This window comes from Silene latifolia, unplaced genomic scaffold (assembly GCF_048544455.1).
Source record: "Silene latifolia isolate original U9 population unplaced genomic scaffold, ASM4854445v1 scaffold_348, whole genome shotgun sequence".
Taxonomy (NCBI): Eukaryota; Viridiplantae; Streptophyta; class Magnoliopsida; order Caryophyllales; family Caryophyllaceae; genus Silene; species Silene latifolia.
In genome coordinates, this window is record NW_027413278.1 from 11,996 (window position 1) to 39,228 (window position 27,233).

The 27,233-nt window shown below is 37.0% G+C and overlaps 2 protein-coding genes across 3 annotated transcripts; one reads left to right on the forward strand and one right to left on the reverse strand.

Annotated features, from left to right (window-relative positions):
* Positions 1–399: 399 nt before the first annotated feature.
* On the forward strand, positions 400–9,476 carry LOC141639345 (uncharacterized). Its single transcript, XM_074448496.1, has 23 exons — positions 400–845; positions 1,017–1,101; positions 1,388–2,038; positions 2,673–2,875; positions 3,001–3,072; positions 3,306–3,440; positions 3,735–3,853; positions 4,048–4,359; positions 4,480–4,567; positions 4,634–4,739; positions 4,839–4,949; positions 5,338–5,501; positions 5,588–5,708; positions 5,997–6,221; positions 6,299–6,489; positions 6,934–7,101; positions 7,183–7,288; positions 7,456–7,593; positions 7,753–7,914; positions 7,990–8,190; positions 8,290–8,484; positions 8,586–8,657; positions 8,922–9,476. The coding sequence occupies exons 2-23, from the start codon at positions 1,054–1,056 to the stop codon at positions 9,072–9,074; spliced, it is 3,741 nt and encodes a 1,246-aa protein (XP_074304597.1). The 5' UTR covers positions 400–845; positions 1,017–1,053; the 3' UTR covers positions 9,075–9,476.
* Positions 9,477–9,957: 481 nt separating this feature from the next.
* On the reverse strand, positions 9,958–26,474 carry LOC141639346 (uncharacterized). 2 transcript variants are annotated; one of them, XM_074448497.1, is made up of 5 exons: positions 25,515–26,474; positions 11,786–12,043; positions 11,525–11,662; positions 10,533–10,772; positions 9,958–10,437 (listed from the first exon to the last, which is right to left on the reverse strand). In XM_074448497.1, exons 1-5 carry the CDS (start codon positions 26,127–26,129, stop codon positions 10,345–10,347), a joined length of 1,344 nt encoding a protein of 447 aa, XP_074304598.1. In that variant the 5' UTR covers positions 26,130–26,474; the 3' UTR covers positions 9,958–10,344. The 2 variants fall into 2 exon arrangements, with proteins under 2 accessions (XP_074304598.1, XP_074304599.1); XM_074448498.1 differs by lacking the exon at positions 11,786–12,043.
* Positions 26,475–27,233: the final 759 nt, after the last annotated feature.

Below are 27,233 nucleotides of genomic sequence, written 5' to 3' on the forward strand. Positions count from 1 at the left end.
GCTCAAAATTTATGGGTATAAATAAAGGGATAATGAGGTTTGGTGGGAAAAATATTATTAAATGAGTTTAAGAGAAGAAATGGAAAGGAAAATAGAGAAAGAAATAAAGAGGATCCATTTTCATATAAAAGAGAGTGTCTAGTGTTATTCATTTATCCAATTTTTTTTATAGCAATTACACGATTTAACTGAAAAAAAAATCATCATTTTTTGTTGGTATAAGAATGTTTTAAAATTGTGAAAGACAAATAAGTGTGGCAGAACAACCAAAGAAGAAAGAGGAAGATGAAATAGACATTTTCATTCACACCGTAAAGAAAAACAAGTCAAAAGTGGGCCTACCAATCCCATGTGAGACTCCCGCAGTATGAATTCTTAAATTAAATATCGTTCTTAAACCTCCTTAACAAAACAACAAAGGTTGTCGTTCCCACTCCAACGTTCGACTTTCAGATTCATCTCATTCCCTCACCACCCTGTCACTTTATCACCCCCGCTCCCCCCACTCTCTCTCATTTTACCCCCCATTTTCTCCCACTTTCTCCTTTTTTTTTTCTGTTCTCATTCCTTAAAAAACCCCAAAACAAAAACAAATAAAATAAACAAATACAGTATTTTACACTCTTCTTCAGTAAGCAAACAACCACCGTTTTCTTCTTCTCCCTCTCTCTCACATAAATAAATTCTGTAAATCTCATTTCCTTTTATTTTCTCAATTTTATTCCGTTCATTTGTTTTCTTCATCTTCTTCTTCCTAAAAAGTTTCTCTCTGCAACATTTTCTGTGACGAAACTTGCGTGACAGTCACTAGAGTTCGAGTATTTCACTACTATCAAGCTTTCTATGTGAGTTAACTGCCTTTTTTTTTTCCTGCATTTCTTCCTTAACCAAATGCAATAAGTTCCTCCTTAATTTAAGACGTTTCTAATTTTGTTATCTTTATTATATTACCATTTTTGCGTAATTAGTATTAATTAACAAATGTTATTAAATTTGTGTATTTTATAAATTTACAGGAAAACCCAGTTCAACTCAAACATTCCTTATTAAAATATGTTCACCGAAGGCCTCGACAATACCGCTCTTAAATGGGTCAGGGAGGTATTTTCATTTCTCTTCTCCCTTTTTATTTTATTTTCTTTCCTTATTTGGTAAGTATTTTTTTACCTCAAATTTGGGTTTGATTATATGTGGGTTAAGTTTGCTTTGATTTGAAATATTGGATATTTGTGAGGGTTTTGCTTAAAACCCATTTTGTTTGATGTACAGACATGTTGATGATTTATTTAATCTTTCATGTTTTTAACTAAAAGAGATTAGGAATGTTGAATTTGTAAAAAGGGTTTTACTTACAATCTTGTGTTTTTGTAAAATATGATGATCTTAGGGTTCTGTGACTAGCAGTAATGAGAAGGAAGAACCATTATCAGTATTAAACCAAAGAACAAGAATGGTGGTAGACCCCATATTAGGAAATCGGCCCGGGAATACCCGGGGTTTCGGGGTTCCCCCAACTCGGAAGTTCAGAAGCGGGCGTTTGTCACTTAATACTATTCCTATGTCTAGAGTGATCCCTGGTGATGACTCAGCAAGTGCGTCTGATAATGATATGATCACATCGGAGTCTGAAGAAGATGATGTTTATGGTGGGAGGTATTCCCTGGACTCTTCCCCACAGGATGGCCGTGCTCCTTTGGCCAATGCGGTTCATTATAGGTACACTAATTCGAAAACATTGCCATCAAGTCGAGTGAGTTATGGAAGTGAGTATCTGTCTTCTGATGTTTATTCGTCCGTTGAATGGAATGGGAAGAGTGTTGGACCTGGTGGGCCTGAGGGGGAGAGGTTGGCTAAAGGGAATGAGAGGCATACTGTTGGGCGGAATGGTTTTGTGGAGGACGATTCTACTGATTCTGGTGCAAGCTCAGAGTTTTCTGTTTCTCAAGTTGGGAGCAATGCTGGTGCTGTCTCTCGGTCTCAAGCGGGTGTTTCGGAGAGTTATACGTCAAGTGTCAATTCAAGGCCGAATGCTGAAAAGGTCTGTCAATGTTCCCTTTTTTATGTTTCTACTATATTGATGTGTTTGTGCCTGTCAGTCTCTGAAATTTGTTTTAATTTAGGAAAAATAATCCTGTCTTGATGTAGCATTTGCTGCATAGTGTATGTTCAACTGTTTAGAATTTTCGGGGTTTTGTTCCTTCCCTTTTGTTTTCCTCTATACTAGCTTATTATGGAAAAAATGGTGATCAAGGTCAATCCTTTTTAATCTCTGAATTCTTTGGCTCTGATAAGCAACCCTGAACTGCTGTAAACTATGTTCCAAGGGGTGAAGCATGGCCCTAAACTTTTGTGCTATGTGGAGGACTGGATCTTGTCAAGATCACTGCATGGAAATTGCTTAGCCCATGAAATCTTCAGTTAACTAACATGTTACACAGCTGTTCTACAACACTAATAACATTAGTGTGACCCAACACTCCATCTATATGTAAGAAATAGGTTAAGTTGTGGTTTGATTTCAGGGATGTAGCATGACAAATACCAGCTGTGCAGCCATGTAAATTTGCTTTATAAAACACAGATCTTTTCTGTGTATTGCTTTCTGAGTTTCAGTTTAAATGGAATTATTTTTTCTCATTTATGCTTTGTTAATTTAACTTATTTTAATGCAGGATAGCGGTGGTACCCCAAGTGCTCCTCCTGTTTGCAGCTCTGATCACGAGACCAACCATACGATGGCAATAGGTCATGACAAAATATCTGCCGTTTCCGATGATGTTCTAACCAAACACAAGGCAAATGCGTCTAATATTACGTCAAATGTAGCCAATCAGCCAGTAAACACTGGAAATGAAATTCGCGATCCACATACAAGGTTCATATTCCCTTTTTCTATTTGTGGTATTCTGGAATGTTCAACTACTTTATACTTTTGCGTTTCTTCATTTGCTTATTTGACAATATATACTTAAAGCTCTCAGAATTTTTTCTTTTTTTCAGAACTGCCACTTGTGCTGAATCTTCAGGGTCTTCGGGTTCACATCCTGCTCGTCTGCCAACATTCCATGCAAGGTACTTGTGCTTTTATCACCAATGTTTTCCTTTACTGTTGAAGTCACGATTTAGTGTTTTAGAGAAGGGGTCTTTGTGCCTCCTCCCTTTCTAATTGTGGTAGCCCTGTGCCTCCTCTCACCAAAACAGCAATGTTTTCCTTTATCATAATGCTAGCCGCTACTCTCTTAATGACTTGTGCTCATTTTTATAAAATTGATCCTCTTATATCTATATTTGCCAATCAAATTCAGCACGCAAGGACCATGGCATTCAGTGCTCGCCTACGACGCTTGTGTTCGTCTATGTCTCAACGCTTGGGCAAGGGGTTGTACAGAAGCTCCAATTTTCCTTGAAAACGAGTGTGCTTTATTGCGGGATGCATTTGGGTAAGTCTAGCCTTCTTCAGTAACTTTGTTTTTTAATTCAGTTAAGGACTAGAATTGACCAGATTTTACCACTTTTATCTGTTCTATTAGTTGTGATTCCAGTGTCCTCATTTCCATGAATCTTTGATCACCTTAAAAGTCTTAATGGTGATAAGAATCTCTGCATCTCTTTGCTTATTAGTCCCTTCATCTGAAACAATAATTTCTTGATTAAAATGACTGGAGTTGTGTAATTTGTCAAAGGAATGTCTCTTTGTTCTTGATATAGCCTAATGAACTTTTATTGTAATTCAGTCTACATCAGATTCTACTACAGTCAGAAGAGGAATTAATGTCCAAACGTGGTTCAGAAGTTGCAGCTGAGAAAGCACCTCAAAAACCGAAAAAAATCATTGGAAAGATGAAGGTCCAAGGTAATATGCAATGTTATCATTGGGATCTTAACTGGTATATCTCCTGTGATGTGTGCACTCTAACCCTTGCTTACGGTTAACTCATTATGAAAATCGTGTCGAGAATTGCATCTAGTGACTACTGAACATTAAAATGAGCTGGTGCCAATTTAATAATTGAGTTTTTCTATATAATCATATATTCTCTTCTGCAGTTCGCAAAGTGAGAATGGGAATGGATCCACCAACTGGTTGCAGTTTTACATCCTTAAATCTCAAGGGCCCTGCTGTAAACCTGGAGTCTACTCGGTTGCAGTTATCCAAAGTGCAAAGAGCAGTAGTTTCTGGATGGAATGCTCTCCGAAGAGTGCGTTTTGTACTTCACAAGCCTGCAGATGGCTCTTTGTCACAGAAAAGCTTGGCGTATGTACACGCTAGTTCTCATTACATTAAGCAGGTCTCTGGTCTTATGAAAGTGGGGGTGACCACATTGCGTCACAATGCATCATCTTATGAAGCTGTGCAAGGTATGCTTCTTGTTGCAAAGCTTTGTATTTTGTTATTGGCCCTATTTCGTTTTCTTTGTAGTGAAGTTTTATTGAACTAGATGTTTTCTGCTGATATTTTTGGTTCTCTGATGCTGCCAGAGACTCATTCCTGTCTGTTAAGATTAAAAAGCTCACCTGAGGAAGACGCTGTTCGGATGCAACCGGGTTCTGGGGAAACTCATGTGTTGTAAGTGTTTTCATTCTACAAGTTTTTATTTGTTGACCCATCCTCAATTTGCTGACAACTTTACAGCTTCCCAGATGGTCTAGGAGATGATTTAATTGTTGAAGTTCAGGATTCCAAAGGAAAAGACTGTGGCCGTGTTGTTACTCAAGTGGCGACTGTTGCTGATGATCCAGTAATTACTTCAAAACTTTGTTGTTTGATTTTGGAAAGTAAGTGTTGCGCCCAACTTTATACAGTGTAGAACACTCCCTTACTGTTGAATTTCTTGCAGAATGACAAATTGCGATGGTGGTCAATATTCCGTGAGCCAGAACACAATCTTGTTGGTAAAGTGCAACTTTATGTGAACTTCTCAACTAGTTCAGATGAGAATAATCTTAAGGTAAGGCTCCTTCAAGACGTGTTATTTAGGATATTTATGGAGAATTTTAACAGACTGATGCAATTTTATACGAGTATCATGTTTTGGTCTTCCAAATGAATTACATCCTGTCTACTTATCATGCAACCTTTTTGGAAGATGCTACAGAGTATTTAGCAATTTTTTTAGTATATTTATAGAGCATCTAGAATGTTTTCCTATGATAACTTCAATTTCTTCTTGTACGATGGTAGATATTATTCCTTAGTTGCGTCGTAAAAGGAGGTCTACACTTGTAGTTGACTTAGTATCTGACAATTTTCCTTTTTTTCTAAGTCTAGGTTCATGGTTTTCTTCTATATCCCTGTAATCAACTAACTGCTTTTTGCCATTATTCTGTTGTTGCTAGTGTGGTTCTGTGGCAGAAACTGTTGCCTACGACTTAGTTTTAGAAATTGCAATGAAAGTTCAACATTTTCAACAAAGACACCTGCTACTGCATGGGGAGTGGAAATGGTTATTGGTGGAGTTTGCGACCTATTATGGAGTTTCTGATGCATATACTAAACTACGGTAGAAATCTTGTCCTGTTTACTCGATTCATTATTGACACTATTTCTCAATGAAGCCATGTCTTTACATATATCATTTTGTGACAGATACCTTTCATATGTCATGGATGTGGCCACGCCTACAGCTGACTGCCTCTCTCTTGTGCACGATTTGCTTTATCCTGTGGTAATGAAGGGCCACACCAAGAGCACATTAAGCCATCAGGAGGTATGTTTGGTTTTTTGTTGGGTGAAACTGATTATCTTGTAATAAATTTATTGTTGATCACTTTACTCATAAAATCAAAGTTGCCCCTTACACTCTTAGTTTTATATTGCCAACGCTGATACTTTAATGTTAAACATTTTATGATTGGCTGTGATACTATTTTTAGTGAACCTTTCTATATCATTAGTGATAGTTTTACATTAATTGTGAAGTAGACTTTATATGCTCATTATCTTCTCTACCTAATTTATAATAAATGTTTTACTTTGGGTAAATTCTTCTTGTTAGAATCGCATCCTAGGAGAAGTTGAGGACCAAATCGAACAGATCCTAGCTCTTGCATTTGAGAACTACAAATCATTGGATGAAATGGTGCCTTCAGGAATCATAGATGTCTTTCGCCCTGCAACTGGGTGTGCGGCTCCTGCATTGCAACCTGCTGTTAGACTTTACACTCTACTTCATGATATTTTGTCCCCTGAGGCACAAAATAAACTATGCAGGCACTTTCAGGTTGAACATCTTTTATTTATGACACTTCAAGCACTTTGGCTGTTTGGATATTCCACTAACGGATAGTATTGTTTCAGGCTGCTGCGAAAAAGCGGTCTAAGAGACATTTGACCGAGACCGATGAATTTGTTAGTAACGGTGGTGAAGGAAATTTTTTGGATCACATAACCATGTCCACCGCATACCAGAAAATGAAGACTCTTTGCTTGAATATCAGTAACGAAGTTTCCACTGATATAGAAATCCATAACCAGCACATACTTCCCAGGTACCTTAAAAGTCATGAATACTCTCTTAAGTAAGGCTACAATGTTCATCCGCCTGCACTCTCCAATCACTTGGCATATATACCCTTCCGCTTGTCGTTTTCTAGCATTTGTGGGCATATGTTAATGTAGTGAATCCAACCGAATGAGGGTGTATTGAAATATCCATTAATGGTAGGTCACTGTTACATTCTTAAAAACCGAAAGCAAAGAATTTGATGGGAAGAATTTAGGGGTGAGTGTCTTAGGGAGTAGACTTGTATTTTTTTTTTTGCAAGGTCATTTGCAGTCAACTAAGTATGACCTGTGTGATTACTAAACTGTTTTTACATCTTGCTCTCTGTGCAATGCAATTCACCAAAGTGTTTTGCGCATATCCAACTGCCCATTCTTTTACAGAGAAGGCGTGACTAAGATTCTAATAGTAAGCCAAACTTTGTTTGCAGTTTTGTAGACCTTCCAAATCTCTCTGCATCTATATACAGCGTGGAACTTTGTTCACGAATACGTGAGTTCCTAATTGCATGTCCTCCTTCTGGTCCACTGCCGCATGTTGCTGAACTTCTGATAGCAACGGCAGACTTCCAAAGAGACCTTGTCAGCTGGAACATCAAGTAAGAATCATGCTCCCATATATTTGTTATTTGCTGTCTTTTGATGATGAACACTCACACACTTATTTCATTCACTTTTAGTCCAATCAAAGGTGGAGTAGATGCAAAAGAATTGTTCCACTTATATATTGTTGTTTGGATTCAAGATAAGCGTCTTGCGCTTCTCGAGACCTGTAAGCTGGACAAGGTAATCACATTGACCTTTTCTGTATTACGGTTTTAGTAAAAATGTGTCCCTTGCTTCCATGTTCTTATGCTGCTTGAAAACTCTCCTTTATATGCACTATATGCTCAACATGTACGACATGTTCCCAACTTCCCATACTCAAGGATCTGAATGATTTCTACGTGCAGGTCAAATGGTCTGGGGTACGAACGCAACACTCAACAACCCCTTTTGTTGATGAAATGTACGACCGGTTGAAAGACACTTTGAATGATTACGAGGTCATCATAAGCCGCTGGCCAGAGTATAGCTTCGCACTGGAAAATGTACATTTCTGAATCTTTGTTGATCTCTTAACCATGATTTCTTAGTGCAGAATCTTGCGGCCTTGGTACCAGTAGTCCAGTACTGTAAATCATGGACATGGCTGTCATTACCTTGTTTTATGTATCTCTAACTTTGTCATGGTGTGAATCTTTGTTCAGGCGGTTGCTGATATAGAAAAGGCTATTGTGGAGGCTTTAGACCGACAGTATTCTGATGTACTGGCACCTTTAAAAGAAAATCTTGCACCAAAGAAGTTTGGTCTCAAGTACGTCCAGAAATTGACAAAACGATCTGTGCCTGCTTATGTGGTTCCCGATGAGGTAATCTACTGTTCAATTGGGTAAATTGGTGAGTGTATATGATTTGTAGCTGATTTTTTCTCGTTTATTTTCCAGGTTGGTATTCTGTTAAATTCAGTGAAGAGAATGCTCGATGTTTTGCGACCCAAGGTAGAAACCCAATTCAAATCATGGGGTTCGTGTATCCCGAACATTGGCAACCAAATCCCAGGGGAGCGTTTAAGTGAGGTTACGGTCATGTTGAGAGCAAAGTTCAGAAACTACCTTCAAGCCATTGTTGAGAAGCTTGTAGAAAATGTGAGAATTTCTTTATTTTGGGGCTATTTTACTGGAATACCAACTGACATGAAAATGTTACTTAACTCTCTTGACTTTTTTTTTTTTTTTTCACTGTAGACGAAGCTTCAAAATGCTACAAAGATAAAGAAGATTCTCCAAGACTCCAAAGAAAGTGTTGGTGAACCAGATGTCAGAAACAGAATGCAGCCTTTGAAAGAACAGCTGACTAGTACCATCAATCATTTGCACTCGATCTTTGAGACCCATGTCTTCATAGCAATTTGCCGGGGTTTTTGGGACCGAATTGGTCAGGTTAGTGTACTTAAACTCTGGATGAGAATCTATGTATTCCTCATATCAACAGTTGCAATATGGTATTATGGTGTCCTAAGTTTCTTTTATTGTTGACACAGGATGTTCTTAGTTTCTTGGAGAATCGAAAGGAAAATAAATCGTGGTACAAGGGTTCCCGAATTGCTGTTTCTGTGAGTACTTTTTCAGCTCTGACCCATCTTAGAGACACAGACAACATCTAAATTATCTCTTGCAAAGCTTCAGCCGTCTGAATTTATGTCTTAAATCGCGTAGTACAAAATTGTGTTTTTATCTCCCGGGTTGGTCTCAAACAGTTGACGACCCCTTACCTTGCTTTAGGAGGGGGCCTTGGAAGTACTAGTGTGGATAATGTATTCATATTTGAAGTTTTTGTCCTGTTGAGCAATTCCTAATGGCAAATGTTGAAAATACAGGTTCTTGATGATACCTTTGCATCACAGATGCAGCAGGTATTAGGGAATGCTTTACAGGAGAAAGACATTGAGCCACCTAGATCCGTGATGGAAGTACGGTCAATGCTGTGCAAAGATGCCCAGATTCATAAGAGTAACACGTTTTACTACTAAAGATATACTGATCGGAGCTGCCATAGTCTGCTGTCCTGTTAGAAAGAACATTTTTATCATGATCACATTAGACTCTTGTGCAAATGAAGTTGGGTTTTGAAAGAACTCTTGGCTGCTCCGTGAAGTTGAAGTCTGAAGTCACAGTCGAAATAAGAAAAGAATTTTTTTCAAGTCGGGAGAGTTCTCTGCTCTCTTTTGTAGGCTAAGGGAGAAGCAGCGACATGTAAATTGTAGGGACGTTCCTTCCTGACAGTTTTGTCAAATGAGGATTTTATACCGAGATTAAATTGGTTAGTAGAAATTCATTATGTTCATAAAGTTGTTCTGTTGGTTACTGGATATTGAGAAGCTCTGTATGGTGTATAATTTTTCTTATGCAGAAAGGGATAAAATTCAGTAAAATACACTCGTGCATGCCTTGTGATTACTGTGATGTTTTTATCTACCCAAAACTATACTCTGTCCCAATCATTTGCTCACCTTTATTCTCACAAAAAAATAGTAAACATACAGTTGACTGGAGCGGATGAGATGAGAGTGTGAGACCAATCAATTAACACATCTAAAAAAAAAGTGTATTTGAGCAGAGGTTACATGAAATGGTCTCAGAAGATTCAGTTGGATTGAGGATTTCCATTGCAATCCATCAATCTAAAGGCAGATAATTTTTCACAATCAATGGTAAATATTTCCACCCGAAACAACCCTTTAACCCAATGGTAAATATTACCTACATAATTGTATGTAAAGTATGTAAATCACAACTATCCTAGAATAGCGGTAGATAGTTGTTATGTTAGCCTAGAATATCTTTGTCTTATTCCTATTCTTTAGCATAGAATACTGACCATCCTTGTGTATATGATATTGTAAACGTAATTCATCAACGAGTCGAGCAATTATCTAATTCCCAAAACACTCGTGTCCACAGCAGGAAAATAGCAAATGTTACAATACAAATAACTTATTTCGTTGTATCCCTAAATCATTAAAGGTACAGTACAAGTCGTAGCTTAAAAAGGCCTGCCTCTCTGCCACATTATTGAATTACAATGGCATGTTTCAATGGGACTACTCTAGGCTGTGAAATAGAACCAACTGATATGATACGGAGTATATGATATGTGATGTAAGTTGGGAGACATTTACGGCAAATGTAAGACGGGGCGCACTCGGATCTGGAAATCATGCATGACGGTACCAAGTGCAAAGATGGTTTCACTGCCAACAACATATCCCCGAGAGTGACATAGGTTCACATTAAGTAGCATCATGCTGAATGAACTCCTTCATATGAACTAAGGGAACTGATTATAGATTCATACACCTTAATTCCCCTTGAGAACACTTTGTCCTGCAGAAACTGTCAGAATATCTAGTGGTCAGATATTATAAACTAATAAATCACATTTGTAGAAAAGATGGTGACAAAGGATTTGCAATGAAATTATGACACACCTCATTGTGGTCATGCAGCAAGATTGGAGTGTTGTTCATTGGTGAAAACCCTAATGCTGGGATCCCCCTGTATCTTACGAATCTTGCATCTGTTGTTGAAGCTAAAATTTCCGGTTTTGCCAGTTTTCCTCCAACTGCTGTAACAGCTTTGTGAAAGACAGACCACCATGGATTGGTATCATCAGTGGCTGTCATTAATGGGCGGCCCTGATAGTCTCTATTTGGTCCTTTTACGACAATCTTAAAAAATGCAAGGACTCAATGAATAACTAGGCAAAATTTGAGCAAATGTGTTTTCTAGATAAATTGCTCGATGGAAGACCCCATATGTTCGCGGTTATTATTTGAAACTTGATAACTAATAGAGAAAAGAAATGTCATTGGAGGTACGCTAACTTCTTTAAGCACCACACACTATGACTAGTTATGAGCTTTCTTTCATGCAGGAAAACCAAGCAGTCATCTACGACTAATTCTCCAGTTACCCAATAGCAATAGCAGAATAGCAGTAGCATCAAGCCAACTTTGACCACAGAGACTCGGACAGAAGTCAGATTTTATACTTGAGAATTTACACACTACTTCGTAACGTAAATGTATGTTGTTGGCTATAAAAATTGCAAAGCCCTCACAATCAATGAAAGACCAACATAAGATGACTACAAAATAACTAGGCAAAAGACTAGAATTGTTCACAATGAAGTGAAATGACTAGAATTCCTTCAATGTCACAAGTGGAATCCTAGATACAAACAATTGTAATCTACTATGCAGAATTTACACATGCAGGTTTCCTACATCTCATCATATCAAACAGACTAGAATTGTTCAAATTGAAGTACAATGACCATTTGTGATCGATCCTTCTTAGACGTCACTTCAGGCCCTATTTCAGTTACTGACTATCAACTTCATAATTAACAAAATTCCACACACTACAATATATTATCCAGGAAAAAAAGGTGTAAAATCAAAATCACATTCATAATAACCTGGTAAGTCATGTTCCTGGAAGCAGGAGCCCACTCCTCAATAATTCTTTTTCTAATTAGCTCCGGATCAACAGTTGGGGGAATCCGAATATCAAACCCTGCTTCTGCCTCTGATGGCTGCATATTCATAGCATATCCCTGAAACAAACCAATACATACATACATACATAGATGACCCAGAGCTCAACTTACAATCAAAATTTCTAACAACCAACAATCAAATGAACATTGGATCAAACAATGACCCAGAGCTCAACTTACATCGCCAGTCCTAATGCCGGCATTCAAGAACACAGGATTAACAGAAACAACCTCAGAATTAGCAGCCAACCCTCTCTTAACCAATTCAAAATGTGCTTCCCTAAACTTACTCATCATCTCAACACTCTTCATCAAATTCTCCATGGCACTATCATCGTACATCCTCGACCCGTGCCCCGGTGGCCCCACTGCCTTGATTGTCACGTGCCATGGCGATCGGTCTGCGTAAAACACCCTAAACTCGTCGTTTGGAGATGCCTGTTATCAATATATATATATATATATATATATATATATATATATATATATATATATATATATATATATATTAGCATGACACTCTATAATATTCCGTACATAATATCTCAACAGTATAAGGGGGTGTTTGGTTCAAGCAATTATGGTATGAGGTATGGGTTTGGAATGACTCATACCCATACCTTGTGTTTGGTTGGTAATTTTTATATTTTGATACCCATACCTCAAACCCATGAGGTATGGGTTTTGGAAACCCATGGGGGGAGGTGGGTATCACTCATTCCAAACCCTTAGGAATAAAAAAAAAATAAAAAAAAAGGAAAAAAATAAAAAGAATTGAAACAATATAGAAACCTACTGCCGTCACTTTGCTTCTCTGCTTGTCACTTTTGCTTGCCCATTTTTCAACCCTTATTCACCATTGATCAAAGTAATTTTGCTTTTTTTAAATTTTAATTATTATAAAATGATAATATGCTATATTCTTCCTATTGCTTTTTGGATAATCATCATTATTCTAGTGTCGAAATTTCAATTTGTGAATATCGTCTAATTTGTTGCTATGTTCTTCATATTGCTTTTTGGATAATATGCCATGCTCTTCATATTGATTTTTGGATAAAATAATATGCCATTGGTTGCCTTTTTTTATACTTCCAAAATTAAAATTATATTGGCCTGTAGGATGTAGCCAAGCAAAGCCAGATTTAATTGTGCAGCACTGCACTGCAGCCTTACAAAATGTTTTTTTATGATTATCTACTTTCTTAGAGCAAATATCTGTTGTGGTGCTTAGGATGACTATCACTAAGGCACTACATCAAAAGGCCCATGTCACAACATGGATAGTACAGAGTAATTGATTTTGAGGTTCAATGTCTTTAAAGTTCTCTACAATGTGTACTATTGAATATAAGCATCTGAGAATTCTATTAAACATTAATGGAAAAGTTGAGAGGTTCTACGTGAAATATTGCTTATTTGGATAATCATCAACAATATACATACTACTGCCGTCACTTTGCTGGACATGAGAATCTCCAATTATATACTCATTTGTTGCTATTTCTATGTCATTTTGGTAATCCAACTCAATGGGTATTGTCGAATTTCATATTTATATTCTTGGGATGATTTGATCATCATTTGGTTTCTTCTAGTTCTATTTCGGGCCTATGTTAGATAAATAATGTTGGTAATTTGTCAATATATAATTATATACAGATATGGATGAACATGGACTATCCTTTATAAGGAAGACCAGGAGGAGACAAAGTGAACTACTTATAACTTTATTGGTTATTATAAATACAATAATTAGTACATACTTAGTATTACGTACTATACGTCTATCTTTACGTAGAGTACACTTGAATAGAGATAAGAAACTTCGTAGATTATATAATTTAAATGCTTTGATTCGAGATAGTGATACTGCTTGTAGGAGTGAACTACGTATGAATAGACAAACATTTGGTGTACTATGTGAGATGGTTAGAGATATTGGTGGATTGAGAGTAGGGGTGCTAACGAGCCGAGCCGAGCCCGAGCTTGGCCTTGCTCGGCTTGTGCTCAAGAACCAAAACTCGAGCTCGAGCCGATCTCGAGCTTACCCGAGCTTGAAAAAAATGTGCTCGTTATAAAGCTTGCGAGTTTTAACGCGAGCTCGAGCCAAACTCGAGCCCAAATCGAGCCTATATAAAACTGTTTATTTTTTTTCTTTCGATATTTTCAATAACAAGGCTTAAGGGTTATATGTAAAAATATTTGGCAAATCAGCGAGACATTTGATATGTGTGATACAAAAATATAATTATGATAAAATATTTTTATAAAATATCAGTAATATCTTATGTAATCACACAAATTCGAACTGCTCGCGAGCTTTTCGAGTCGAGCTAGCCTTTGCTCGGCTTGACTCGTTAAGCTCTCGAGCCGAGTCCGAGCCCGAGCCGAGCTCGCACGAGCCGAGCTTTTACCGAGCTTTGACCGAGCCGATCTCGAGTAGCTCGCGAGCTGTCTCGTCTCATTAACACCCCTAATTGAGAGGTACTCGAAATATGAGTTTGGAAGAAATTGTAGCTATGTTCTTGTATACATTAGCTCACCATAAAAAAATTAGGTCGATCGGGACATATTTTCACCGAAGTAGTGAAAGTGTTAGTAGACAGTTCAATTTGTGTCTCCTTGCGGTTCTAAAGTTGCATCATCATTTACTAAAAAAGCCAACTCCAATACCAGAGGACTCCAAGAACAATAGATGGAAATGTTTAAGGTAATTTATAAATTGACTCATTGATTAATAACATTATTTTTATACGTACAAGTTGTTGGAGCTTGTGTCCTCCACAAATTAGTGTGATAACATTTGTAAATCTCTTACAGGTTCACAAGGGTATACTTCGTATTTCAATCAGTTGATTAACGATTACCTAATAACGGTTGGCTTGCTAGAAAGTTTGACGTTATTATCATACAGATGACGGTGATCAACCGGTCCCTAAAGGTCACACCTATAGGATGTGTTTTGAGATGTGGTTATAGAAATATAATCACATTGATGCCTTATATGACTATACAGTTAGTCAATGTGTTGACGAGACAATTATTTAATGAAGATTAAATAATATTAGTTGAGACGAATTAACTGTCAATTCGTAAATTGAATATAATAAGTTATATTTAATTAAATATATGTAATGTTAGCTTGGACGAATTAATCTGTTAATTCGTAATTAAATGTAATTGGTTATATTTAATATCAATAAGATGAATGTGTCATAGTGGTAATAGTGAGGGTACTCAAACCAAGAGGTCATGGGTTCGATCCTCACTAGATGACAATTCACACATTTTATACATTTTTGGAAATCGAAAATAAGGAATTAAAACTTCTTATTATCTCGGTATATGGGCCGAAATTAGGAGATGAGAAATCTCCCTATGGACTTCTCTTTTTCGGTTATAAGAAGAGGAGAAGGGAGAATTTTTCTGACCTAATATTCTTTTCCCAATTCTTGCCTCCTCTCATCGGAAGAACACACAAAAAACCTAAAATTAATTTGTTGATTTAGGGATCGATTCTAGCATAATCAAAGGGCATTTTCATATCGTCTTGGGTACAACTGATAGGCGAATATCTACTTTGATATTGTTCTTAGGCCGTTTTTGCTAGGACCGAAGGTTATTTCTTAATCCTTTATGCTTTTGTTTTGCAATTTAGTTTTATGACTTGTAATCATCACTTTATTATTCGTTATAATCCTTGAATTTAAAGGGATGCATACAGATAAATCCCACAAGTGGTATCAGAGCCAAGGCCACGAATTTTAATTTTGATGATTTTCATAAAATTGTTTGTAAACAATAATTAGGGTTTGCGAGAAAAAATTATAATCGGCTGGATTTTTTTTGAGCCGTGGAATTTTTTTTTTCGTTTCCGTTACTGTTCACGGATGAACAGTATTTAAAAAAAAAAAAAAAAAAAAAAATCTGTTTTTTTTTTTTTCTTTCGGTTTCTCCTGAAAAACCGATTAAAGTTTTTTGCGGCTGTTTGTTTATGCCGATTTGAAAAGCATCCAGAAAAGGAATTTTTTTTTCTTGTTCTTGTTCACGTCACGTTATCGTTTCACAGAGGATTTTTTTAAAAAAAAAAAAAAAAAAAATTTGTCTTGTTACGGTTTTTACAGATAAAACCGTGTACAATATAAGAAACGGACTGTTTTTATTGTTTTTTGCTGTTTTTGCCGGAAAAAAAAAGGGCTTGTTTTGTTTTTTTTTCTTGGTTTAGCCGAGACATAAAAAAAATAAAGGATTTTGTTTCTTTTTTTTTGTTTTGGCCAATTAGTTATTGTGAAACGGTTCACAATTTTAAGATACCAAATTATTTTAAAGCAGTTTAAAATATTGATGGATTAAATTCATATTACACGTTTAATATGAATTAAGATTAAATTTAATGTGATTAATTGGGGAATTGTCACTTAATTTGATTTAAATAGGTGGTTTGGATAAATTAATCAACATAATTAAGGAATTGTGTCATGTATGTTTAATTTATTTTTAGTTGATGCATTTTATTTTTGTTGAATGAATCGTTGAATGAATTTATTTACGTATTTTTTTTTTTTGCAATCGGTTGTAAATTGTAATACTTAGTGTGGCCTTAGTCAAATTATGTTTTCGTAATGATGGGAAGATAATTTTTAATGTAATTATGAGATCTCGTATCTCCTTTTTTCTTCAGTTTTGGGTTTTGAAATTAGAATGTAATAAATAGGTTTATTATGTAATTTATTTATTGTAATTTCAAAGAAGACTAAAGATGGAGATTGGAGCTCATTCCCGCTACATGGATCAAGATGGAACATCAAGACAAGCTTCTCGGGTCCAAGGAGGATTCCAAACTTGTATTTATGTTCATTTTGATAGGATAAGGCACACTAGGACTTTTTATTGTTTTTACGTTTTCATTCTTATTACTTTTCATTCACATGCTAGTTAATGCATCATATTCCGCCTAAAACCAAACCACCTACTAAAATGCATGAAAATTGACACATATAGGTTGTATGTTAGTTTTCATGGACATACAGATGTCACTTTTTATTAAGCCATCACCTTAGTTTATTCATTCACGCATGCTAGATATTAGTTCACTTAAAATGAATTAAAATAAAGTCGATGGGATCTTCCTCTAAAACGGAAATTGAGATTAGTCTTTATAAGGGCAAACAACTATGAATCCCTTCTTCGTCGGTAGGCATAATATGACCCATTCTACGTTGGGTAAGTAGTTGTGTTGACTTAGTTTACCTCAACATCATAGTCCGAAGAGTTTCTCGTGATTATGGTGGACTAAAGATAGAATTTACATAAATTTATTGACCAAGAATTCTAACGGTAGAATTAGCTAAAAGGTTAGCTTATCAATTTACAGAGAATTGAGTCTTGGGATCATTTATATAATTCTTGAGGGAGGTCAATTGTATAAATGTTTTGAGTCTTCGCGTTATGACAGTAGTTCATTAGACTTAAAAATATAAACGATGCACATGCTTATTATTTTTATTCTTCTTCTCGCAGTGTAGAACACGTTTATTTTGATAATACTATTACAACAAAATGTCTGCAAATAACGCAATCCAAATGCCTAGTGCCACACTTGGACGCGAGTCCTGGCTGAAAATATTCATGGACCAAATAAATCAGTTTACACGTCTGAAAAACGACGGGTCCAACTGACCGGGAGGTGGGAAGATTACTACGGAATCTCGCCATTCGACGGTAAGCTCAAGTACTTAATTGAGCCAATACCGGTCAACCCAGGCCCCAATGCAGGAGTCAACGAGTCACTCGCTTATAGTGACTTCGTTATTGAAGCGGGTGCGATAAAGAACGTATTCATCTTTGCAATGGAAACCAATTTGCAGAGACGCTTCATTGCCCAAGGTGCGAACAAGATTTTCACCACACTCACTAACGAGTTCTCTAAAGCACCGAGAATTGTTACATATGAGCATACCTGTCGCTTCTTTGATGCGAAACTCCAGAAGGGCCAACCGGTTAGCCCACACATTCTTCACATGATTGAGAATGTCGAGAAGCTAGAGGCACTTGATTGCAAAATCAGTGAGAGCATTGTCATTGACCGAATGCTTCATTCTCTTCACGATGGTTTTTCCCTTTTCAGGGCGAACTACTACATGAATGACTTGAAAAAGAGTCCTCATGAACTACACTCCCTTCGTCGAGGCACCGAGAAGGATATGAAATTGAGTGGGAGCATGAAGCGGGATGTTCTCACGATTTACAACAAGGGTAAAGGTAAGGGCAAGGCTCATGGCGACCTAGCTGTAGGTAAGCCAAAGTTTAAGAAGCCAGGAAACGGTAAGAGTGCGCCTGGTGAGACTAGTGGCTCACAGGGCAAGGCAAAGAGCAAGGGCGGTGACATTGAGTGCCACCATTGTCACAAGATTGGACATTGGAGGAGGAGGAACTGTCCCGTCACCGTGAGGACATCAAAGCAGCCGCGTCGTTCTGTTGGTATGTCATCTTATATTCATATAATTGAGATTAACCATGCAAGTTTCGGAACTTGGGTACTTGATCTTGGTTGTGGTTCTCATCTGTGTAATCATTTGCAAGGCTAAAGAACATCATACCTCTCGAAAAAGGTGATGTGGACCTGCGAGTCGGGAATGGAGCACGAGTTGCTGCTGTCTCGAAGGGAACATTTGTAATCAACTCCCTAGTGGTTTTGAATTATTTTTAAATAACTGTTACTATGTATCCAGTTTGTCTAAGAACATTATTTTAGTTTCCGTACTTGCTAAAGACGGTTTTGCATTTTCAATAAAGGATAATAGCTGTATTTTCTCTTTCAATGAAATGATTTATGGCAAAGCAGTTTCCATGAATGGAATTTACATCTTAGACCAAACCACGGAAGTATTACACGTGAATAATAAGAAAATAAAGGTTGGTGACAAAGATCAAACCTATCTATGGCATTGTCGAATGGGACACATAAATGAGAAACGCGTGAAGAAACTCGTCGATAATGGGACTATTCCGCATTCGATTTTTCTATATGGCACGCGCGTGTGAATCATGTCTCATTGGCAAGATGACTCGAATTTCCTTCAAAGGTGTTGGAATGCGCACTAGTGACCTATTAGGACTCATACATATGCGATGTTTGTGGACTATGTCAATTACCGCAAGAGATGGCTATAGATATTTTATCACTTTCACGGACGATTTGAGTAGATACGGATATGTCTACTTAATGAAGCATAAAAGTGAGTCCTTTGAGAAATTAAAGGAATACCGAGTCGTAAGTGAGAACCATTTGGGTAGAAAGGTTAAAGCACTCGTTCGGATCGAGGTGGCGAATATCTTTCAAATGAGTTTGATCAACACCTGAAAGACTGTGGAATCGTTCTACGATTAACTCCACTGGAACACCTCAATTAAATGGTGTGTCCGAACGGAGAAATCGAACCTTACTTGATATGGTTCGATCCATGATGAGTCACACGGTAGTGCATGATTCATTATGGGGTTTTGCTCTTTGTGTTTGCTCTTATACTTAACCGAAGTCCGACTAAAGTCGACAAGACTCCATATGAAATTTGGAAGGAACGGTCCCTAACTTGTCCTTTATTCGGGTTTGGGGCTGCGAGGCTTATGTCAAGTAGAGACACGAGGATAAGCTCGGCCCGCGATCGGTCAAGACATACTTTATAGGTTATCCAAAAGGAACATTTGGTCATTACTTCTATTCGCCTACCGAACATCGAGTTTTTGTTGCGGCTAGTGCGACGTTCTTAGAGAAAGAATTTCTCGAGAACAAGACGAGTAATAGAACCTTCGAGTTATCGGAGATTCCAGAACCAACAACCGAGGAACGGATGGAGGAAGTTGTTCCTCCAACCGATGATACGGTTAATATTCCTGAGGAACCTAGGAGGTCGGGTAGAGTCTCTCATCCTCCGGCAGAGATACATTGGTATGGTAGAGGAGAATGACGTTTTACTCTTAGAGAGTAATGAACCCGCTACCTATAAAGGTGTTATGGCATATTCCGACTCAAAGCTATGGCTCGAAGCCGTACGCAATCCGAGATGGACTCCATGTATGAGAATGACGTATGAGATCTAGTTGATTTACCTAATAAGGTAAAACCTCTACGGTCAGTGGCTTTACAAAATAAAGCGTTACGCAGACGCGCAACGGATACCTATAAGGCACGACTAGTGGCAAAAGGTTTCACTCAAGTGCGGATTGCGTTATGATGAGATTTTTGCACTGTAGTCATGCTACGTTCCATTCGGATAATCTTAGCGATTGCCGCTTTTCATGATTATGAAATTTGGCAAATGGATGTGAAAACCGCCTTCTTAAACGGTTATTTGGAGGAAGATTTGTACATGGTGCAACACGAAGGTTTCGTAGATCCTGAACATCCTAAGAAAGTATGCAAGCTTAAGCGCTCCATTTATGAACTTAAGCAAGCTTCTCGGAGTTGGAATCATCGTTTCGACCAGGTGATAAAAGAGTATGGTTTCACTCGATCGGTCGAAGAACCATGCTTATATATCAAGTCGAGTGGGAGCAAGATTGTATTCTTGATATTGTATGTCGATGACATACTCCTGATTGGGAATGACATTCCTCTCCTATCTTCGGTTAAAGAATGGTTGAAGAACCATTTCCAGATGAAAGATCCGGATTTGAGGCCGATGCATTTTGGGAATCCGTATCTCCGAGATAGATCACGACGGACGTTATCACTTAGTCAGGAGTCTTATTTGGATAAGATTCTTGAGAAGTTCAGCATGACCAACTCCAAGAAGGGGAACCTTCCAATGACGGCTGGCACCCACGACGACGCCTGAAGGGATTGAGCGCATGAGTCGTGTTCCTTATGCATCTGCAATAGGATCGATCATGTATGCCATGATATGCACACGTCCAGGGCGTGGCGTATGCGTTGAGTATGGCAGTCGGTACCAAAAACTCCGGTGAAACACTTTGGATACCGTTAAAAACATCCTCAAGTACTTACGGAGGACTAAGGATTGGGTATTGAGTTATGGAGGCGATACTAAGCTATGCGCAATCGGTTATGCAGATGCTAGCTTCCAAACGGATCGAGATGACTCAAAATCTCGGTCGGATTCGTCTTCACTCTTAATGGTCTTTGCGGTGGTGGAAGAGTTCAAACAGTGTTGTAGCAGTCTACATCGAATCCGAGTACTATGCCGCCGGGAGGCGAAAGGAAGCGATATGGATGCGTCGATTCTTACGAGGACTTACGATAGTTCTAGTTCGAATGACCCGATCACCATCTATTGTGACAATAGAGGTGCCATCTTCCAGGCTAAGGAGCCAAAGTCTAGCAACAAATCTAGACATGTACATCGGAAAGCTCACCTGATCCGTGATTACGTGGAGCAAGAGGAGATAGTGATAGACAAGATTGCGAAGGATGATAACATCGCGGATCCTCTTACTAAACCGTTGAATTATGATAAGCATGTAGGGCACGTTATTTCCATGGGAATTAAACGTGTTCCTGAGTTGTAGTACTTGATTATGGATTTGGTACATTATCTTTTTCATATACTATTTATAATTTCATCGTTTTATTATAATATTTTGTTTTTCATGTGGATTGTACCGACAACATTGAACGCCACAAAGTGAATGAATAACATTATATTTGTTTGGTCCGTAATCGCTTGTGTGAGTGATAACTCCGGCTATTATATTGTGCGATCGATTGATGGTGGGTTCAACGAGCCATAAGTCAAATTTGTTGACTAATCGATCACAAATGCGAGATTATAATGATACCTCGTAGGACAAATTTTTGTGACAACGTAATGGAGTCCTAAATGTTTAAAAACATTCGGTGCCAGGTCGTGGATAGGACATCCATTGTGTTCCTAGAGTCGATTCTTTTGACTATCGATTGTCTCTTGAGATTAAGGCCTTTTTGGGTGACTTTGGTTTCTTTCTCACGGTCTGTGAATCTGGAGGCTAAGTAGATTTTTTCGGGTCATTTCATACGTGCTTACATCTGCAGGATTCGAGTTGAGGAAACATCCAACCCTTATCAGGTATAGTTATTTCTCAGGGCCACTCGAGGAGTTATGAATCGAAATGCGTGGCCATGCTCGAATGTTAATTCATTTATCGGTTAAGTTACTCTCTAGTGGGAAACCACTCTTGATAATGATCGCTTGTAAAATACGACCTTTGTGAATACGGATTTGCAAATTGTTTTACATTGAGTGGGAGAAATTTTAGGATATGAGAATCGGTTAACGCACATACACTTGTGAGGACAAGTGGGAGTTTGTTGGAGCTTGTATCCTCCACAAATTAGTATGATAACATTTGTAAATCTCTTACAGGTTCACAAGGGTATACTTCGTATTTCAATCAGTTGATTAACGATTACCTAATAACGGTTGGCTTGCTAGAAAGTTTAACGTTATTATCATACAGATGACGGTGATCAACTGGTACCTAAAGGTCACACCTATAAGATGTGTTTGAGAGATGTGGTTATAGAAATATAATCACATTGATGCCTTATATAACTAAACAGTTAGTCAATGTGTTGATGAGACAATTATTTAATGAAGATTAAATAATATTAGTTGAGACGAATTAACTGTCAATTCGTAAATTGAATATAATAAGTTATATTTAATTAAATGTATGTAATGTTAGCTTGGACGAATTAATCTGTTAATTCGTAATTAAATGTAATCGGTTATATTTAATATCAATAAGATGAATGTGTCATAGTGGTAATAGTGAGGGTACTCAAACCAAGAGGTCATGGGTTCGATCCTCACTAGATGACAATTCACACATTTTATACATTTTTGGAAATCGAAAATAAGGAATTAAAACTCCTTATTATCTCGGTATATGGGCCGAAATTAGGAGATGAGAAATTTCCCTATGGACTTCTCTTTTTCGGTTATAAGAAGAGGAGAATGGAGAATTTTTCTAACCTAATATTCTTTTCCCAATTCTTGCCTCCTCTCATCGGAAGAACACACAAAAAACCTAAAATTAATTTGTTGATTTAGGGATCGATTCTAGCATAATCAAAGGGCATTTCTCATATCGTCTTGGGTGCAACTGATAGGCGAATATCTACTTTGATATTGTTCTTAGGCCGTTTTTGCTAGGACCGAAGGTTATTTCTTAATCCTTTATGCTTTTGTTTTGCAATTTAGTTTTATGACTTGTAATCATTACTTTATTATTCGTTATAATCCTTGAATTTAAAGGGATGCATACAGATAAATCCCACACAAGTAAATAATATTTTTATATGAATATTATAAAATTGCTTAGGAGCCTTAGATGGTACATTTGTAAGAGTTCATGTGGCAAATGAGGAGAGGGGGCGATATCGAACAAGAAAAGGCAACCTTGCAATGAACTTCTTAGGAGTATGTACACCAAAGATGGAATTTGTGTTTATCTTGCCCGGTTGGGAAGGTTCTGCTCATGATGGTCGTGTATTAAGGGATGCAATTTCCAGACCTAATGGTTTAAAGGTACCTAAAGGTAATTAAAATGATGATAATATCTAATAAAACTTTAAGTATTAGTTGACTTTATTTCAATTAATACTAAACTTCTTTCATTGTATTTCAAGGTTGTTACTATTTGGTAGATGTTGGATACACTAATTGTGAGGGATTTTTAGCACCATATAGAGGACATCGCTATCATTTAAAAGAATGGGGGGATCGTCAACCTGTAAGTGCGGAGGAGTATTTCAATATGAAACATTCCAAAGCAAGGAATGTAATTGAAAGATGTTTTGTTTTATTAAAAGGAAGATGGGGAATCTTAAGAAGTCCATCATTTTTTCCAATTCGCACCCAAGGTCGTATAGTTACAGCATGTGCTTTGATACATAATTTAATTCGAAAGTACATGCCAACTGATCTCGAGGTTGAGGTTAATGAGAATTCGGATGAAAGCGACAGCGAAAGCGATGAAAATGATGAAAGTGATGAAGAAGATGAATACATTACTCATGTTTTCTCGTCAAATGCTTGGACTAATTTTAGGAATAACTTAGCTCAAACATTGTTTAATGCATGGAGGGCTACTTAGGAAAACATGACATGCATGTTCAACAATTAGTTTTTGTTATTCATATTTTTTGTTTTTTGTTTTTTGTTTTTTGTTGAACAATTTTGCTTTCCTAATTTAATTGTTGTTTAGTTTTGAACTTTGAAATTTATTATTGTTAATTTGGTTGTAGTGAGGACCTTTGTATTAAAGTTTGCTTTGATATTATGTATTGTTTTGCTATTGATTAGGATAGATACGAACACTCAAACATATGTTGGTGGAAGGGGAAAGAATAAGCGTTTTTGGACAAAAGAGGAAGAAGAAGGTTTAATTGATTGTTTGTTGGAGTTGAGTGGTGACCAACAATGGAAAGGAGAAGGAGGGTTCAAAAATGGCTACTTAAATCAACTAGAATTAATGTTAAACATCAAGTTTCCAGGTTGTGGTTTGAAAGCTGTTCCTCATATTGAATCAAAGTACAAGTGGTTTAAAGATAAGTATGCGATTGTTTACGAAATGGTGAGCGAACATCGAGGCTTTCAATGGGATGACCAAACTAAAATGATTCAATGTGAGAGACAAGCTTACGAGGACTTTTGCAAGGTAATTGTCACTCTTGATTAATAGAGTACACTTTCTCTAAATCATTTAATTTCTTACGTTTTATATTATATAATTGCTAATGTATATGCCTCTTCAGACTCACCCTAAAGCTGGAGGATTATGGAGGACTCCTTTTCCTTACCTTGAGAAGTTAGATGAAGTTTTTGGTCTTGATAGAGCTACTGACATTACTTCCGAGTTGCCAGATGACTCTATTAGTAATCTCGAGCAAGAGACAGTGAACCTTAACAATGATAGTGATGATGATGATGCTTTTGTATATCAATCACATTTCTCAACTGCAAGTGATACTCAGTCTCAGTCTCAGTCTCAGTCTCAGTCTCAGTCTCAGTCTCAGTCTCAGTCTCAGTCTCAGTCTCAGTCTCCTCCTGCCAAGAAAATGAGGAAAGAAAAGACTCCAAAAGGTAGTCACAAAAAAAGAGCTTCACAAATTGTGGATCTAACCTCCTTGGATGACATGACTACCAGTTTTACAGGTTTTATGAAGGATATGAGTAGTCATTTAGCAACTATTGCGGGTGCTATGAGCACAACTCAAGAACGTGAAATAAAGGTTGTTGAGCGAAGAAGAAGTCGCTTTCGAGAGATTGCTACTTTGCGGTATTAGTCAAGTTCGGGCTATTCGAATTTGCTAGCTTGTTTGCATCAAACACAAGTCAAATGGATGTATTTTTTTCAAGTCCCAATGATGATTGGAAGAAAGAAGTAGTGCTTGACATGTTAAGCCGTCACGGATAATTGGTTAATCGTATATTTTCTTAAGATTATAAATTCTCATGCAATTAGAACTATAATAGCTTGTTTGGGTAATAAACATTGAACAATAATGCCTCATAACAATTATCGTTCACTTTGATTGTCACTTCTATTGTGGAAGTTTGAGAATTTGAATCTTACTTTGATGAAATAATGTCTTTTTTAGTACTTGGTTTGTAAAAGTTACATTTTCTGTTTTACACTTTCAATATTATGAGTTTATTTTACTAATATCATAAATCATTTAATTTGATACCCATACCAGTATGTTTTTTAACCAAACACAAGGTATGGGAATGAAATTGATTCCAAAGAATGAACCAAACACATGAGGAATCAAATTCCAAACCCATACCACTTTGGAATGATTCCTCATTCCAACCCATACCATTACATGAACCAAACACCCCCTAAGCCCTCAGTCTCGTTCAAACAAATGATTGGGACGGAAAATAATAATCCTACGCACCTGACCTTCGTCCATCGCAAATCCAACATTCAACTCCTCGAACTCCTCAGACGGAACAAACATGGCAGCACCGTCGAACCCTCCAATCTCCTCTTCCGGAACAAACGACAGGTGTACGGTCCTGATTGGATTAAAACCCCTCTCTCGTAGATTCCGTATAGCTTCAAGGTACTGTACAGCAATACACTTATCATCCTGAGCCCCACGCGCGTATATTCTGCCGTCGGAAGTACGGACAGCGGAGAACGGAGGATGGGCCCACTTGTCGGGCTCGGCAGGGACAGAGTCCATGTGTGAGTTGAGCAGTATGGACGGCAATTCGGGTCGGGTACCGGGCCATGTGAGGAGGAGGACGGGTTTGTCGGGAGCGTACTCCAAGGTGCGGGATTGGAGGCCGATGGAGTGGGCTCGAGCTTTGAGGAAGGAGACTGGGCCTGTATAGTTTGGGTTCGGGTGGGCTGTGTTGAACCGGAGGTAGGTTTGGAAACGGGTTATTGGGTCGTCCTCGGGTTCGGGTTGTGATTGTTGTTGTTGTTGTTGTTGGGATGTAATGAGAGGAGAGAAAGTAACGACGAAGATGAAGATGGAAAAGAGTGTGTCGATGCGGTTATACATGGTGGTTGTGACGGAGAGAAATGGGAAATGGGAATTAAGTCAACGAATCAACGATGAACTGCTAAACAATGAGTAGATTATACAACTGTGTATGATGTAGAATTCGTGTATTAAAGTTTTCGAGTTTTGTTTAAAAGAATATCCTTTGAAAATATAAAAAAAATAAACTCTTATAAAACTCAAAAAAAATTACACATAAGTTCGGATTAATGTATAGAGTTGTACAATGCTTATTATACTACTGGTTGTATGTATTTGTGTCAGTTAATAGATCCTACAACCAGTTGTACCCAGTTGTATGCTCTAGAACCCGAGATATATAATAAAGTTTTCGAATTTTATTTTAAAAAAGTCATTTATACCATAAAATTTAAACCGACTCACTTAAACATAAAAAAAATTAACTTTAAGAAAGCTCAAAAAAATTACACATAAGCTCGATAAGATATAACTTGGTTGTATGATTCTATTGTAGCATTGGAGGTATAATATTATTTGTACAAATTACTAACTAGTTTTCAACTCGTGCAAAATTGCACGGGTATATTTTTATGAACATTGTCGTAAATAATTAATATTTTTAAATCAGTATTAAAACATGGTATAAAGTATATTAAATGCAATGCATATAAAACAATATGCATGTCATAGAAAATTATATCTAACATGGTATATTTATGAGATATTAGCTTATTTTTTATTTTTAAAAGGGAAAATTTAGTATGTTCTTTAATTTCTTACTCCATTTACACTTAATTTAAACATTAATTTAGTATTTAGTATTTTTGTAACAATATTGATTGAATCAGTTGATGTATTTTTTTTCGTACTTTATTTTAGTGATTATTGTAATTTATTATTGTAGTAAAATTTGGGTTGAATTTTTAACCATTGATGCAATATATTGTAATTTATTAGTAAAATATTTTAAATTTTGAATTATTTAGTTTTAAATTATTTATTATTCGTTACTATTCGCTAATATTTACGTGTAGAAAACATAAACGTAAAAATTTACGTCTAAAACGTAAACATAGAGGTTTTTCAGCAATTGATTCCAGATATATTTTCGATGGGTCCCACATTTCTTTAAAAAAAAAAATA

Bases quoted from the DNA above. Each gene is read 5' to 3' on its own strand.
- LOC141639345 (XM_074448496.1), top strand. From the start codon at position 1,054: ATGTTCACCGAAGGCCTCGACAATACCGCTCTTAAATGGGTCAGGGAG. The intron at 5,502-5,587 runs GTAGAAATCTTG...ATTTTGTGACAG, and splicing joins GATGCATATACTAAACTACG to ATACCTTTCATATGTCATGG. The intron at 6,490-6,933 runs GTACCTTAAAAG...CTTTGTTTGCAG, and splicing joins AACCAGCACATACTTCCCAG to TTTTGTAGACCTTCCAAATC.
- LOC141639346 (XM_074448497.1), bottom strand. From the start codon at position 26,129: ATGTATAACCGCATCGACACACTCTTTTCCATCTTCATCTTCGTCGTT. The intron at 11,663-11,785 runs GTAAGTTGAGCT...GGTTTGTTTCAG, and splicing joins CCGGCATTAGGACTGGCGAT to GGATATGCTATGAATATGCA. The intron at 10,773-11,524 runs GTTATTATGAAT...GCATTTTTTAAG, and splicing joins CCAGGAACATGACTTACCAG to ATTGTCGTAAAAGGACCAAA.